The 15,379-nt window shown below is 37.3% G+C and overlaps 1 protein-coding gene across 4 annotated transcripts in view; it reads right to left on the reverse strand.

Annotated features, from left to right (window-relative positions):
* The window catches only part of WWP1 (WW domain containing E3 ubiquitin protein ligase 1), a 114,285-nt gene that overhangs the window by 49,831 nt on the left and 49,075 nt on the right, over positions 1–15,379 (reverse strand). For 3 of the 4 annotated variants that reach the window (XM_045896282.2, XM_045896277.2, XM_045896280.2), the window contains 3 exons: positions 6,661–6,798; positions 6,500–6,566; positions 2,483–2,667 (listed from right to left, as the gene is read on the reverse strand). In XM_045896282.2, the coding sequence (XP_045752238.2) occupies positions 2,483–2,667; positions 6,500–6,566; positions 6,661–6,798 (390 nt within the window). The remainder of the gene's footprint in view (positions 1–2,482; positions 2,668–6,499; positions 6,567–6,660; positions 6,799–15,379) is intronic. The other variant, XM_045896283.2, reaches the window with a different exon arrangement.

The raw sequence follows: 15,379 nt of genomic DNA on the forward strand, positions 1-15,379 counted from the left end.
TAACAAACTTGTGAAGTCAGTCAGTCCTGCCTGAAACTTACCATACTGAGCACTGATCTATTTTATTAATAAAAGAGTAATTACATATTAGAAAAAGTCATTTCACACTAGAAGTTTTGGGACAGTGGCAAGTGGAGAAGAAACGGTATTTTTCTTAAATATCTACCACCGCTGAAAGACTACTGTAGATCTTTTAGATTATCTCATTTAACATTTGAAACAGTCCTACCAGGTAGTTAATTATCATCCCCTTTTAATAAATGGAAGAGCTAAATTTTGAGGATATGAAATTTGTCCAAGGTCACACAGTTAACACATTAAATGATAGAGCTGGGATTTGAACCTAGTCCTGTTAGAAGCCAAATCTAATCTTTTCAATCATGACTTCCTCCTCCTAGTTAGCTTAAAATAACTAATATTTACAGCAACTAAACTTATCAAATGGACCCTCTTAATCAAAACTCAAATGAACAGGAAGGAGAAAAAAATCCTCCCCCCGCAAAAGCCCTCTTGTATAATACTGTCTCTGGTAAAATGAAATCATTTGTCTTAAAACTCCTTAGCACAGGCCCACAATCCCTTATCTGAAAACCTTGGGGCCAAGTGTGTTTCAGAATCTGTAAGTTTTCAGAACTTAGAAAATTAATATGGCACACATATTGTATATTACATAGTAAGTGAGCAGGTTTGGGGGCTACACGTTGTAATTTCACAATAATATTTCTGTGGCAAAATGGAGAGATAAAACACTAAGCATGATAAACTATGAATCCCTTCAAATCAGTTCTAGTCATTTTGCCATCAAAGGAGTTTACCAAAACATCCTTTTGGTTTTAAAGACTTTAGGATTCTGAATTGTAAGGGATTAAAACATGTAACATGTTATACACAGAATATGCACACTCCTACCCATACCCACACTCCAACATGAAAACGGATTTTAAAGTTCTTGATTAGAAAAAGGAATACCATTTTTGCACTAATGCCTTAAAGATTACCCCATTCCTTGAGAAGTACCTGAATTCATCCTCCTACTAAGGGATGCCAGATCACACAAAAGACATTGGCAGAGTGGTTGCTACCAACAGAGGAGGTTCCGGAAGTCTTTGTAAACTGGCCAATAGAATGATGACAGATGGGACTGTTTTGTCAGATGCCACCAACAATTATCAGAGGAGGTGAAAACATAATCACTAATTTGGAAGAGGGATTATTTGAAGCCTATCATAGTATAAAAGATGAACGATACAACTTTGAGACACTATAAAAATCACACACATCAAAGTGAAGCAGAGGACAGAGAGCTGAGAGAGCCAGATGTCAATTACAGCTCTTCTACTCCCTAGCTGTGATTTCTCTGTGCCTCAGTTCCTCCTGGGAAAAGGGGAAGATTTTAGTATCTATTTCAATTAGTTATGGTGAGAGTTAAATCAGTAAATAGACAGATACTGTTTACTCTTTTTTTTTTTAAGATTTTATTTATTTGACAGAGAGAGACACAGCGAGAGAGGGAACACAAGCAGGGGCAGAGGGAGAGGGAGAAGCAGGCTTCCCATAGAGCAGAGAGCCCGATGCGGGGCTCGATCCCAGGACTCTGGGATCATGACCTGAGCTGAAGGCAGACGCTTAACGACTGAGCCACCCAGGCGCCCTGACATATACTGTTTAGACCATATATAGCACAAATGTTAGAGATTATGATTGTCCTATGTTTCCTAGCAGTTACTGTGAATGTTGTGGTAATCACTTACAATGGAGCTTTCAATTCTGGTTCCTTATGTGTTTTATTTTCTCCCTGAAATTTCGGGCAAGGATAAATGAGAGAACAATGTGGAAAGTGAATTTGTTCCCAATGGGAAGGACCTATAAAGTACCTGACAAGCTGTGGAGTATAAATAAGAGATCCTGCAATGGGGGGAGCCTCGGCAAGTCCTCCTCCCTTCATCAACATCTGAATATATCCAAACACTAAACCATGCAACTAACCAGTGGTCAATAGATACTTTCACCAATCTACTCAAACAGCTAAATATTTTAGGAAGAAAAGCTAACTTACCAAATTCCATAGTTTAAATGGAGGATGATGACAAGATTGAAACAAAGTGGTGATATAAGCCTTTCTGAAATGAGCATTCATCATTCTTATACTTTTCATGAATCAGGTGTGAACTTAATAAATAACTGGCCCTTTACCTAATTACTTCCAGAAATATTTGTAGCATAAAGTCTAAGAATCTATCATATAAGTACATGCTTAGTGAAATGTACTGTTACTTCTAAACCGAAAATATATTTGGAATACCCTCCTAAATAATCTAGAAAAATTCAAATTATTAGAAAATATTTCAGGTATTGTGATCTTTAGATTTCTATCACAGAACTAAAGATTAAGAAAGATTGTACAGTAAGAAGTGTAGCCATTGGTACATAACGTTTAATTTAGTTTTCATTTAAACAATGAGTCATAAATCACCATGCTTACCAGTGTCATTGGCAGGCTCAGATGTGAGTGGTTTTGGAGCTGGTGTATTTTTGGGTCTGGCAGCAACCTGAGACGGAGATGAAGGTGTGTTGTCTCCATTAACTACATACGAAGAGCATGAGTTTTGAACTAGAGTGCTTGTGGGTGCATGATTATCTATTCCATTAGTACCTTCAACAGCCAACCTAAAAAAAAAAAAAAAAAAAAAAGATGCTTTCTTTAATAAGTAAAATTAAGTAACTTTCGTTCAGAATTGTCATAAGAAAGATTTACCAAATTCTTAATATTCAAACAAAGTGATAGGTAGAAAGAGTAATGAACAAATGATACAGCATGCTTTTATGACATTAAAGTTTAAATTACTTTCAGTTCCAAGTATCCACACTGGCAGATAACTGTACACTCAGATACACAAATACACTAAATCAAAATGAATTCAGTCCCTCAGAGTAATGATCAAGTCATACATTTTAAATATTTAAGAATAATCTTTATTTTAAAATGCTCTGAAAGTATTTTCAAAAAGCTTATGGAACTTTAAAAAATCAATTCCAACCTATTGTAATTTTATTGAATACTGGAAAATAAGCTGAAAAAGGTCTTCAAATATTGATTACAAATTACAATGTACTGGCACTAAAGTAATGAGTACATGATAATCAGAAAAGCTAAGTATTATATTGCAGAGTTAAAAGAATTTATAGTACATATATGAACTGCAAATAAATAAATAAATCTACAACTACAAAACCAAACATTTTTATTTATTTTTTTAAAGATTTTATTTATTTATTTGACAGAGAGAGACACAGCGAGAGAGGGAACACAAGAAGGGGGAGTGGGAGAGGGAGAAACAGACTTTCCGCTGAGCAGGGAGCCCAATGCGGGGCTCGATCCCAGGACTCTGGGATCATGACCTGAGCCGAAGGCAGACGCTTAACGACTGAGCCACCCAGGAGCCCCTAAAACCAAACATTTTAAATCTTATTGACAGTGGACAGGGAGTTGGGCAGTATCACGTAAGTTAACAGTTTTTCCAAATACACAAGCTACCCTATATGTGCTCTCCACAAAGCAGCCTTAATGTTTTTAAAAATATGTAAATCAGGGGTGCGTGGATGGCTCAGTTGGTTAACTGTCTGCCTTTAGCTCAGGTCATGGTCCCGGGGTCCTGGGATCGAGCCCCGCATTGGGCTCCCTGCTCTGTGGTGAGCCTGCTTCTCCCTCTCCCTGTGCTTGCTCACTCTCTCCCTCTGTCAAATAAATAAAATCTTTTTTTTTTTTTTCATTTATTTGACAGAGAGAGAAACAGCGAGGGAGGGAACACAAGCAGGGGGAGTGGGAGAGGGAGAAGCAGGCTTCCCGCTGAGCAGAGAGCCCAATATGGGGCTCGATCCCAGGACCCTGGGATCATGACCTGAGCCAAAGGCAGACGCTTAACGACTGAGCCACCCACGCACCCCAAATAAATAAAATCTTAAAAAAATAAATAAAAATAAATAAATATAAACATCAGATCATGTCCCTGAGCCCTGCTCATCTATCTCAAATCTATTTCTCTCCAAGCTCCTCCTTGCTCACCTTGCAGCAGATATACTACATATCAATTTTATTGAGTATAAAAACATGCTGTAAAGTCTTCAAATGTTTATTATAAATTATTATATACAGGCAGTAATATTATAATGATTACAGGATTATCAAGAAAAGGTTAAATACTACATTCTAGAGTTGGATGAATTTGTAGAGCGTAAATTAACTAAAAATAAACTCAAAGTCTTTGCACTTGCTATGTCCTCTACCTAGAATAATGCTCTCCTGTCAGAACTCTGCATGGATAGTACATTTTTGGCTTTTTAATTGTAGCTCAAATGGCACTTCTTCAGAGATGATTCCCCCGACATCTCTCTTTAAAACAGGCTCCCTTCCATTCCTGTCACCTTGTCCTATTTCAATGACTTCATACATCTTAGCACTATCTCCAATTAGTTAATTTATTTCTTTACTTGTTTACGATCTACCTTTATCCCACCAGAATGCAATTTCACAGGAACAGGGCCAGTATTCTTAGTGCTTGCACTAGTGTCTGGCACCAAACAGGCATGTAATAAGTATCTGATGAAAAATGAATAAATTAATGAATGCCACTTTCCCTTCCTTTGTCACCTGTATATTTGGAACGAGATGTCTTCAGGAAATTTGGACACGTGAAGTCTGAAGGAAGCTCCCAAGTGATTCTTCTGATCTGCATAGCCCTCCCCAGCCACTCAGCAAGAATCAGTGATCCAGAAGTCTAAGTAAAAGAACTCATTTGAAGTTCTTCTGATGCTGTAGATCTAATCTTTCATTCAAAATGTCTTACTAGGGTGCCTGGGTGGCTCAGTTGGTTAAGCAACTGCCTTCAGCTCAGGTCATGATCCGGGAGTCCCAGGATCGAGTCCTGCATCGGGCTCCCTGCTCAGTGGGGAGTCTGCTTCTCCCTCTGACCATCCCGCCTCTCGTGCTCTCTCTCTCTCACTCTCTCTCAAATAAATAAATAAAATCTTTAAAAAAGAAAAAAGTCTTACTATATGCAGTAAACAACATTAGGTTTCAGACTGGTGGTAATTCAAGCTCCTTTACCCACCTAAAATTGTATTTCAAAAATTATAAAAACAGATGTGATTACAGATATATATACACACACACAAAATATTTTAATCTACTCAATTGTTGTACCCTTTTAATTCTTAATTTTCTCATATGGACACTAAGTAAATATATTTATTTAAGCCAAATATATATTCAGAAGATATATTTATCTGTTCAAGTGCTCTATAAGAATCAGTTAATGTCAATTTAGGAATAATGATGTTAGTATTAATAGAAGCAACACTTTGTCATACTCCAGTATGGTTTTTTTTTTAAGTATTCTTTTCTTTTTTTTTTAAAGATTTTATTTATTTTACACAGAGAGAGAGCATAACCAAGGGGAGAGGGAGAAGCAGACTCCCCACTGAGCAGGGAGCCCGATGCGGGACTCGATGCCAGGAAACTGGGATCATGACCTGAGCCCAAGGCAGACGCCTAACTGACTGAGCCACTCAGGCACCCTATTTATTTTTTTAAAAGATTTTATTTATTTATTTGTCAAAGAGAGAGAGAGAGCACAAGCATGGGGTATGGCAGGCAGAGGGAGAAGCGGGCTCCCTGCTGAGCAAGGAGCCCGATGCGGAACTTGATCCTAGGACCCTGGGATCATGACCTGAGCTGAAGGTAGACACTTAACTGACTGAGCCACCCAGGCGTCCCCAAAAAGCTTTTATTAACTGTCATCAAATGTGAATGCTAGGGAGTTTCTGAGATGGCAGGGTGATTTCCGGGGAAAGACTATAATCTGTGGAGCATGTATCTTATAGTGATCTACTACAGGAAGTTCCCCATTCAGATAGCAAAAAGATACCCATTTTCCCACCTTATCTGAGTCTACCTATTTACTGATAAAAATATGCCTAAATGCAGATTCTAAGAAGTCATTTCCAATAAAAAAGAATGAAGACTGACACATGCTACAACACAGATGAACCTTATGCTAAGTAAAAACAGCTAGTAATAGAGGGTGACATATTGTATGATTCTATTCCTAAGAAATGGCCAGAACAGTCAAAGCCACTGGGATGGAAAATAAATTAGTGGCTGCCAGGAGCTAGGAGGAGAGAGGAATGAGGAGAGACAGCTCATGAGTAGAGTCTCTTTTGAGGGTGAGGAGAATTTCTGAAATTAGATAGTGGTGATGGTTATACCAAAATCTACTGAAATATTTATTTTAAAAGGGTAAACCTTTTGGTATGTGTATTATATCTCAATGAAGTTGTTATTTCTTTAAAAACTACTTTTATAAGAATTCAAACAAATGACAAGGTTAGACAGAAACTTTTAAATTCTATGGCAAACTCTAAACTAAGGTTAAAATGTAAAGCTTTATATATGGAAAATGTTACATTACCTTGCCACAAATACTAAAATAAAATATTCTACCTGGAGGTTGGTCTTGTTGAAGGGTCTCCATTTTCATGTAAGGCATCACCATTTTGCTGTATTTCTACTGAACAACAAGAAAGAAAGAAAGCAGGTTTTTATACACTTCTTCCTGGGTTTTTTTCCCTTTCAAATTTTAAAAACACATAAAGTTATCTTACTGGTTGGAGATGAGCTGCAGTTTGTTAGATTTTCTTGCTCAATCACCAGCCCATCGAGCACAACTGTTAATTCACCAGTTTGCACTATGCCATTCTTGTTTTCCAAAGAAAGTTTTAATTGTTCTTTCACTCTTTCCACTAGGAAAAAAAAAACAAAACTTAAGTTAAAAGCTTTTGCCACATACAAAATTATGTGTTAGAAATCAAAACTACACATCAAGAATTACTCTAGTTCAGTATTTCATGGCTACATGTGGAAAGAATTATTTGCACTTTTATCAGTAGACCCTTTTATACATCAGGCTCACTCCCTTTCACACCAAGTTGAAAAACTCCTTGCCCCTCACCCATGCTTTCATTGTCATCTTTAATTGCTCCTCTGCACTGTATAAAGCACAGAGAACATATAAATACACGCAGATAATAAACACAACAATTACCTAAACTTGCTCCTCAGCCCATAAGACTTGTGGTTAAGGCAAAATTTCTGCATGGGAGTCAGGTGGTCTGGTTACTGATTCCAGCTCTGGAGCTAACTGTTGTACTTTGAGTAAGTAGTCCAACTATATAAAGCCTCAGTTGCAGTCTTATAAAATGGAGATAATAAAGGCATCAAACTAAAAAGGGCTGTCAAAAGGCCCAAATGCAAAACCACACAGAAAGTTCTTAGCACCACGCTTGACACACATTAAGCACTCAATAAACGGTAAGTACTAAGATAAGAGTTTATTTCTTTTTCATAGAAGACCAAATATTTCCTTCCTGTTATTAGGATATGTAGTTCTTATTTAAACTCAAGGTCATTTTGCTTTGACTTCTATCCCACAGAAATATAATAAGTTTTTAGTGATCCCTTTACTATCCAAAATGAAGCCAATTACTTCAGTCTGATATTCACTGGCTCTCTCTGCAGCTTTCAGAACCACGGAACATAGTTCTTCTTAGATTATGTCCTTAATTTTGGTCTTTCCTATATTTAACAAATTTGGGTGCCCCCCCCATTTATCAACGTCCAGCATAAGCATACTAATTATCCAAATAAAGAAAAGACAAGGGGCGCCTGGTGGCTCAGTTGTTAAATGCCTGCCTTCGGCTCAGGTCATGATCCCAGGGTCCTGGGATCGAGCCCCACATTGGGCTTCCTGCTCTGCAGGAAGCCTGCTTCTCCCTCTCCCACTACCCCTGCTTGGTGTTCCCTCTCTCTCTGTGACTCTGTCAAATAAATAAATAAAATCTTAAAAAAAAAAAAAAGAAAAGAAAAGACAAAAAAAAAAATCTGGAACCACTATAATCACTGGACAGAAATTCTTTGCAAAAAATTTAAGAACCATATAATAAAAGAAGACCTTTTAGATTACCCACCCCAAACTTAATACCATCATAAACCTCATTTCCACTCCACATCACAAAAATACTAATAAAAACAATTAGAGACTAGGCAAAATACAAAAGTATGAAAAAAAAAAACCCTACAAAAGCATAAATTTCAGCTTTACCTAGATTCTAATAATCTATATCTGAAGAAAACTACACTGACTACCATTCTATTTCATTTTGTCATCACTCTCTATTTAAAGTATCTGGAATATGGAGATTTAGTTCCTGTTCCTAAAATATTTAGCTTGAGTAGATTCTTAAAGAATAACCTTTCCAAAATCCATTTAATGTAGGTTTATTGGTGGTAATTTCTCTCATTTTTTTAATCTGTGTATGTCTGCATTCTCATCTTCAAAAGATTTGTTGAGCACACTATTTTATATTGATGATAATCTCTCAACTCTTTGAGGATATTTTTCCCACTATCTTCTTCTGTTACTCCTAATTCTGCAATTCTAATTTATAAATCCATTCACATGATCTTTTTCTCTATACCTGTTTTTTTGGTCTTTGGTGTCATGCATTTCACTTGATGAAAGCATGACTTTCTTTTTATCATCTTGCTTGGGATATAATGGACCTAAGAATTTATTTTTCATCAGTATTCAAACACAGACATTAACTCTTAAAATATCTCTTCTACTCCATACTCTATTGCAGGGGTTAGCAAACTGTGGTTGCAGGCCAAATCTGGCCTCTTACCTGTTTTTGTGAATAGTTTTATTTGAACATAGTCATGTTCATTCATTTACATATCTTCTATGGCTGCTTTCCCACTACGATGGAAGAGTTGAATACGAATGATGAGACTATATAACCTGCAAAGCTTATTTACTATCTTGGCCATTTACAGGAAACATTTGCCAATCCCTGCTTACAATGGCTTCTTCTTATAATTTATAATCTTTGATGATGAGTTCATTCTCTGATATTAGACTAAGAGTAATCTTTGGGGTTTAGTACAGTCAGGGTGTGTTTCTAATTCTGTCAGTGGTTTGAGGGCACCCCCAAGAGTCTAGACTACAGGAGTCCTAGCTCAGCCCCCCATCTGGTTAGCCAAAAGCTCAATATCCTGAAAACTGCTATCAGCATCATCCACTATTCTAATTCCAGTTTGTAAGATTTTCCTTGCCTTTATTTTTTATTTTTTTGGAAGAAGGGGGCAATGAAAACCACTTTGCCTCTTTGTGAAAATTGTTACTGTCATAAAAATGTGTTCTATCAGGGACATACTGCTCTGCAGCAGGAGGTTGTTTATAGCATCTAGTCTTTCACAATTCTGAACATGGAAAATTGGGATATAACCTTTCTGAGTCATAAAATTGGGAGGACTATCACATAAATACTTCCCATCTACATGTGCATGTATGTACACTGGCAGGGGGAATGACAGTATTATTCTAACAGTATAAACAAACCAACTCAGACATATTCATCTATTCAGTATATAAATGCCTAATGTGTACCAGACACTATACTGAGAAAGCAGAATAAACACTGACCAGCCTAAAGTAAGCCTCCCTACCATTACCCCACTTATTTAACAGACTTATCCCCAGAATTTTTTGGGAGGTGGAGGGGACCTGACCTCCCCAACTAAACTGAAGTCTCCAAAAGAGCAGAAATAGTATCTATCTAATTTAGTGATGTATCCTCAGTAACTGACAGAAGGTAGGTGCTTAATAAATGTTTAAAATAAGTTATTAAGATAGGACTGTCCTCAGGAAACTTATAATTTTACAACTTTTATCTGATTTTTCTTTCCTCTTAGACATTCTTTCTTAGTTTTAATAGGGCAACAGAACAATCTGAGCCTCTTTGAAGCTAGGTATGTGACTAGATGATTTATCCTTCTATCACCAATTTGTCAAAAAACATACACTCTTTCTTTCCCCACAGAAAATAAAATATCTTCAACAATCTTGTTTTTAAGGTGTTTCACATATTTAGATTTAACTCAGTCATATTCTGAAGCCATTTTAAAAAACTGCTTGTACACTCTATTATCTACTGCTAAGTAACAAATTATCCTAAAGTTTAGTCACTAAAAATAACAATAATCATTTATTACTGCTCAGTTTCTGTGGGCTAGAAATTTGAGAGGGGCTAGAAAATCCTCTTAAATAGTGGCTCATGTACACAGCTAACAAGCTGGTGCTGAGAGCTGAGAAGAGGCCTCAGCTCCTCTCCATTTAGGTGTTTCTACAGGGCTTCTTGAGTCCTCACAATGGTAACTTCTGAGCATATAATCCAAGAGACCAAGGCAAATGCTGAAATGTCTTTTATGACCAAGTCTTGGAGGTCCCATACCATTACTTCTCTATCGTATTCCGTCACAGACCATCTCTGAGTCAATGTGGGGCGGACCACACAAGGTGCAAACACCAGAAGGTAGGAATGCTTGGGGCAGTTTTTGAGGCTGGCCAACATACAGATATGTATGATTGTAACAGAACTTTAGAAACAAAACAAACTTGTATTGGGTTACAAGTTATAACAGTCCCAAGAATAACCAGGTGTTCGAAACCCCAGGTCTTTCCATTATATCACAATACGAGTCAACGTGCAATAACCCACAAAGTGTCCATCTCCTAGCATGTAACAAAATTAGTAAGAATTTAAAAAAGAAATTAAAAATAAAGTAATAAATGTGTAAGAAGAAAGTAGATAAATGAAATATAGGGACTGAAAAACATTCTCTGAGCATAAAAAAATGGAAGCTGGATAAACTTTAATGACAGAATAATCTTAAACTTCTATCAACCAAAACTAATAAAAAAGTGGCAAATGAATAACTGGGAGAAAAAAGAGCTCTTATAAATTAATGAGAAAACAAGGAACAACCAATAAAAAAATGTACAAAGAATATAAGACAGTCACAAATGATGAAATATGAATGATCAATAAATGTGGCTTTTTTAATTATTAAAGAAATGCTTTGATAAAAACAATCTTTTTTTTTTTTTTTAAGATTTTATTTATTTATTTGACAGAGAGAGACACAGCGAGAGAGGGAACACAAGCAGGGGGAGTGGGAGAGGGAGAAGCAGGCTTCCCGCGGAGCAGGGAGCCCGATGCGGGGCTCGATCCCAGGACCCCGGGATTATGACCCGAGCTGAAGGCAGACGCTTAACGACTGAGCCACCCAGGTGCCCCACAATCTTCATTTTTAAAATCTATTAGTATGGCAAATATTTACAAATGGGCGCTCTCATATGCTTCCTTGTGTGTACAAATTAGAGTCATGTTTCAGGAAGGCAATGAGACAGCTATGCACAGCCAGAGGCTTCAAACTGCTCATTCCCTCTGACCTAGTAATTTCAATCCTGAAAATCTTTCTAAAGAATAGAAATGCATTTATATCACTGGGTATGAGAATACTATTTGTTCAAAAGCTTGGTTTTAACATATTTTAGTCTGTGCTGATACTAAGTGAATTTAAAAAAAGAACTTAAGACTTAGCAAACTAAACAAATTAGTATTAGCTAAGACTAAAGCAAGTTTTTAAATAAAATTAAATTTGACTTATGCTCTGTCCTCTGTCATAAATGACACATTTCTCAGCTGTGTTTCCCTACCATTTGATGTAAAGGGATAATTTTCAAATTATCTGATTACTGTAAATCACTTGGGACATAATTCAATTTAAAGTGAACTTAATGGATTTCAAAATGCTTTCCTCAACAAAAGCTAAATTCTTGGTTCTACTAACACCATAAAAAAAACCAGTGTAATCCCCAGTGCTTGAGTGGCAGCCATCTGACTCTTCCCTCAGGTGTTTAAAGTAGCTCTGTTAGTCTCAAAATTGAAATACAAAATGAAGTTCTATATACACTCTGATGTGGGCATTAGCTATACACTCTTTCACTTTTCATGAATGGTGATAAAGATTCTCTCCTTAAACTCCAGTCAGGCTCCTCTGAGCCATCTTCTTGACTAGGCCTCACCTTGGCCTATAAAAACTGCAAATGCTCAGCAGTGGATCTCATCCACTACCTGCCCCCCCACATTAAAAAACCCGGACACACACTAACAGAGTTCTAACAACTCAAGGATGATCGTAGCCGCACTTAAAGTGTGTGCCTGACAAAATTCAGGGCTGCTAAAAAAAATTTAATGTTTGTTCCATCTACACCTGTGAGAGGACCCTGACTACTACCCTATCTTAGAGCATTTTCTAAAAAGGGCTTACAGTGGTAAATATCCTTCCTCTCTCATTTTGAGATGTACAGTTGACCCTTGAACAATGCAGGGTTCAGGGGCACTGACTCCCAGTGCAGTTGAAAATCCCCCTGTAACTTCTGACTCCCCTCAAATTTAATTATTAATAGTCTACAGATAACCAGAAGCCTTACTAATAACAGAAACAGTCAGTGAACACATATTTAAAATGCTATATGTAGGGACGCCTGGGTGGCTCAGTTGGTTAAGTGGCTGCCTTCGGCCCAGGTCATGATCCCAGGGTCCTGGGATCGAGTCCCACATCGGGCTCCTTGCTCAGCAGGGAGCCTGCTTCTCCCTCTGTTTGTGCTCTGTCAAATAAATACAATCTTAAAATAAATAAATAAATAAAATGCTATATGTATTATATACTGTATTCTTACAATAAATTAAGCTAGAGAAAAGAAAAATGTAACTAAGAAAACCATAAAAAAGGGCGCCTGGGTGGCTCAGTTGTTAAGTGTCTGCCTTCAGCTTGGGTCATGATCCCAGGGTCCTGGGATCGAGACCCACACTGGGCTCCCTGCTCAGCGGGAAGCCTGCTCTCCCTCTCCCACTCCCCCTGCTTGGGTTCCCTCTCTCACTATATCTCTCTGTCAAATAAACAAATAAAATCTTAAAAAGAAAAGAAAACCATAAGAAGAGAAAATGTAGGGCGCCTGGGTGGCTCAGTTGGTTGAGCGACTGCCTTCGGTTCAGGTCATGATCCTGGAGTCCCAGGATCGAGTCCCGCATCGGGCTCCCTGCTCAGCGGGGAGTCTGCTTCTCCCTCTGACCCTCCTCCCTCTCATGCTCTCTGTCTCTCATTCTCTCTCTCGCAAATAAATAAAATCTTAAAAAAAAAAAAAAAGAAGAGAAAATGTATTTATGGTATTGTAGTGTAAAAAATTCAAAAAAATATAAGGGGACCCGCACCGTCCAAACCTGTGTTGTTCAAGGGTCAACTGTATATGTTATCTCCTATAACTTGGGAGTGTCTTTGTCAAGAATCTGAAAGCCACTCCTCAGAAATGTAATCATCCAGAAGGATAGGGCCTAGGACTCACAGTCCACTTGGGAGAACAGAATTCTAACTAGCAGAAAAAACTGGCCTAATCACATTTATACCAATAAAACCTTTGTCATTTTTCACTTCCCTGACTCTACTTAGCTTCCACCCATACCCACCCACCTCTCTACTTCCTCATTCTCCCTTTGAAATGCCCAGTTACCTCTATACAAATACAAGTTGAGTTCAGATCAAGCTGGACCCTCTTCCTTATTGCAAGAGGATATTACTGATTAGAATCTGTCCTTACCATTTTAACTACTATCAGGTTTTATTTTTAATAATAGAGGGATTTTTCCTTTGCAGTTAAGAAATAGTGGGATTGAGAGATCTCAGATATCAGTATCCAAGGCTGAGGACATACCATTTATCTCTGCAGAGCCAATTAGATAACTTCCATAATTTAGAATGGCATTCAAGTGATCTGAAAACATAACTAAAGGTTGGAGTGCAAATGAGGGCTTAAGCCTACATAATTTCTGAGACAATATATCTATCAGAGGATTGCATGAGCAAAAGCTATGGTCATTATCCAACTAGGTTATGACAAGAAAAAAAAAATGAAGGCTAAGGACTAGAAGGCTTGCTGGGATTTAAATGTGAAGAAATGAAAGAATTTCCCTAGTAAGCTGCTGTTGGATATTTTTGGGGAAAATATAAGATGATTTTAGGTTGGTTTAGTTGTGGGTTTTATTTACGGCTATAACAACTCATATTATACCACGAAGGCCAAAGAAGTAAGTATCTTCAAAATTGGGAGATATACCTATTCAAATGAATTAAGCCTCCACTCTTACCTCAAATATATCAGCAGAAGGGACAGAAAAACATGAATTTATGAGAAGAAAATGCCAGGGCCTTAAGAAGAGGAAGAAATTAGTTTCATAAATTTGAAGAGGGACAATGTCCAAGTGCCAAGCCAACAGGCTAAACCAAAGACGCCCAAGAGTTTTATCAATTATGAGTGTATTTTTAAATTCTACAAGGCTATCTAGAACTACATTAACTTTCTATTATTCTAATGAAAATTAAAAGCTAAGGATCAGAAAACCAGTGTTCTAGTCAAAACTTCTGTTCTTGAGCAAACCACTTACATTAAAAGTTACTTAATAAATAAAATGAGTCATTGGGATTAATGCCCATAGGGTTCTTTTACCTTGAAAGCACTATGATTCACAAGCTTTAACTTTAAAAATTAATTTACTTAACTTCTGTTATAGACTGAGTTATGCTCTGCCCCCACAAATTTGTATGTTTAAGTCCTAACCCCTGGTATCTCAGAAGCTGACTCTATTTGGAAATAGCATCTTTAAAAAGGTAATTAGGGCGCCTGGGTGGCTCAGTTGGTTAAGCGACTGCCTTTGGCTCAGGTCATGATCCTGGAGTCCTGGGATCGAGTCCCACATCGGGCTCCCTGCTCAGCGGGGAGTCTGCTTCTCCCTCTGACCCTCCCCCCACCCCATGCTCTCTCTATCTCATTCTCTCTCTCAAATAAATAAATAAAATCTTTAAAAAAAAAAAAAAAAAAAAAAGAAGGAAGACTAAAGCTGAATTTCCTTTTTTTAAAAAAAAAAAGGTAATTAAATTAAAATGAGGTGCCTCTCATCCAATAATGACTGGTGTCCTTTAAGAGGAGGAAATTCTGATACAGACACATGCACAGAGGGAAGACAATGTGAAGATAAAAGAAGATGGCCATCTGTAAGCCAAAAAGAGAGACGTCCTCAGAAGAAACCAACCCTGTTGACACCTCGATTTCAGCCTTCTAGCTGCCAGAATTGTGAGAAAGTACACTTCTGTTATTTAAGACACCCAGTCTTTGGTATTTGGGTATGGCAGCCCTGGCAAACTAATATACCTTTCAATTATTAAAAAAAAAAAAAAAAAAAAAGATGGACTGCATAGGGTGTATAGGATACTACTACTAGCATTTCTGAAGCTGTCAACTTCAGAAATGTATGAATGTTTACAAAATTTTATTTTTCCTCTGAGCATATTCTGCTCAATTAAATTATAAGAGATAACTTCAAGTTTATACAATTTATACAAGTTTCCTTTCAAGGAATATTGACA

Source organism: Mirounga angustirostris, unplaced genomic scaffold (genome assembly GCF_029215605.1).
Source record: "Mirounga angustirostris isolate CCGP_5_RB_7025 unplaced genomic scaffold, mMirAng1.0.hap1 SCAF_4, whole genome shotgun sequence".
NCBI lineage: Eukaryota > Metazoa > Chordata > Mammalia > Carnivora > Phocidae > Mirounga > Mirounga angustirostris.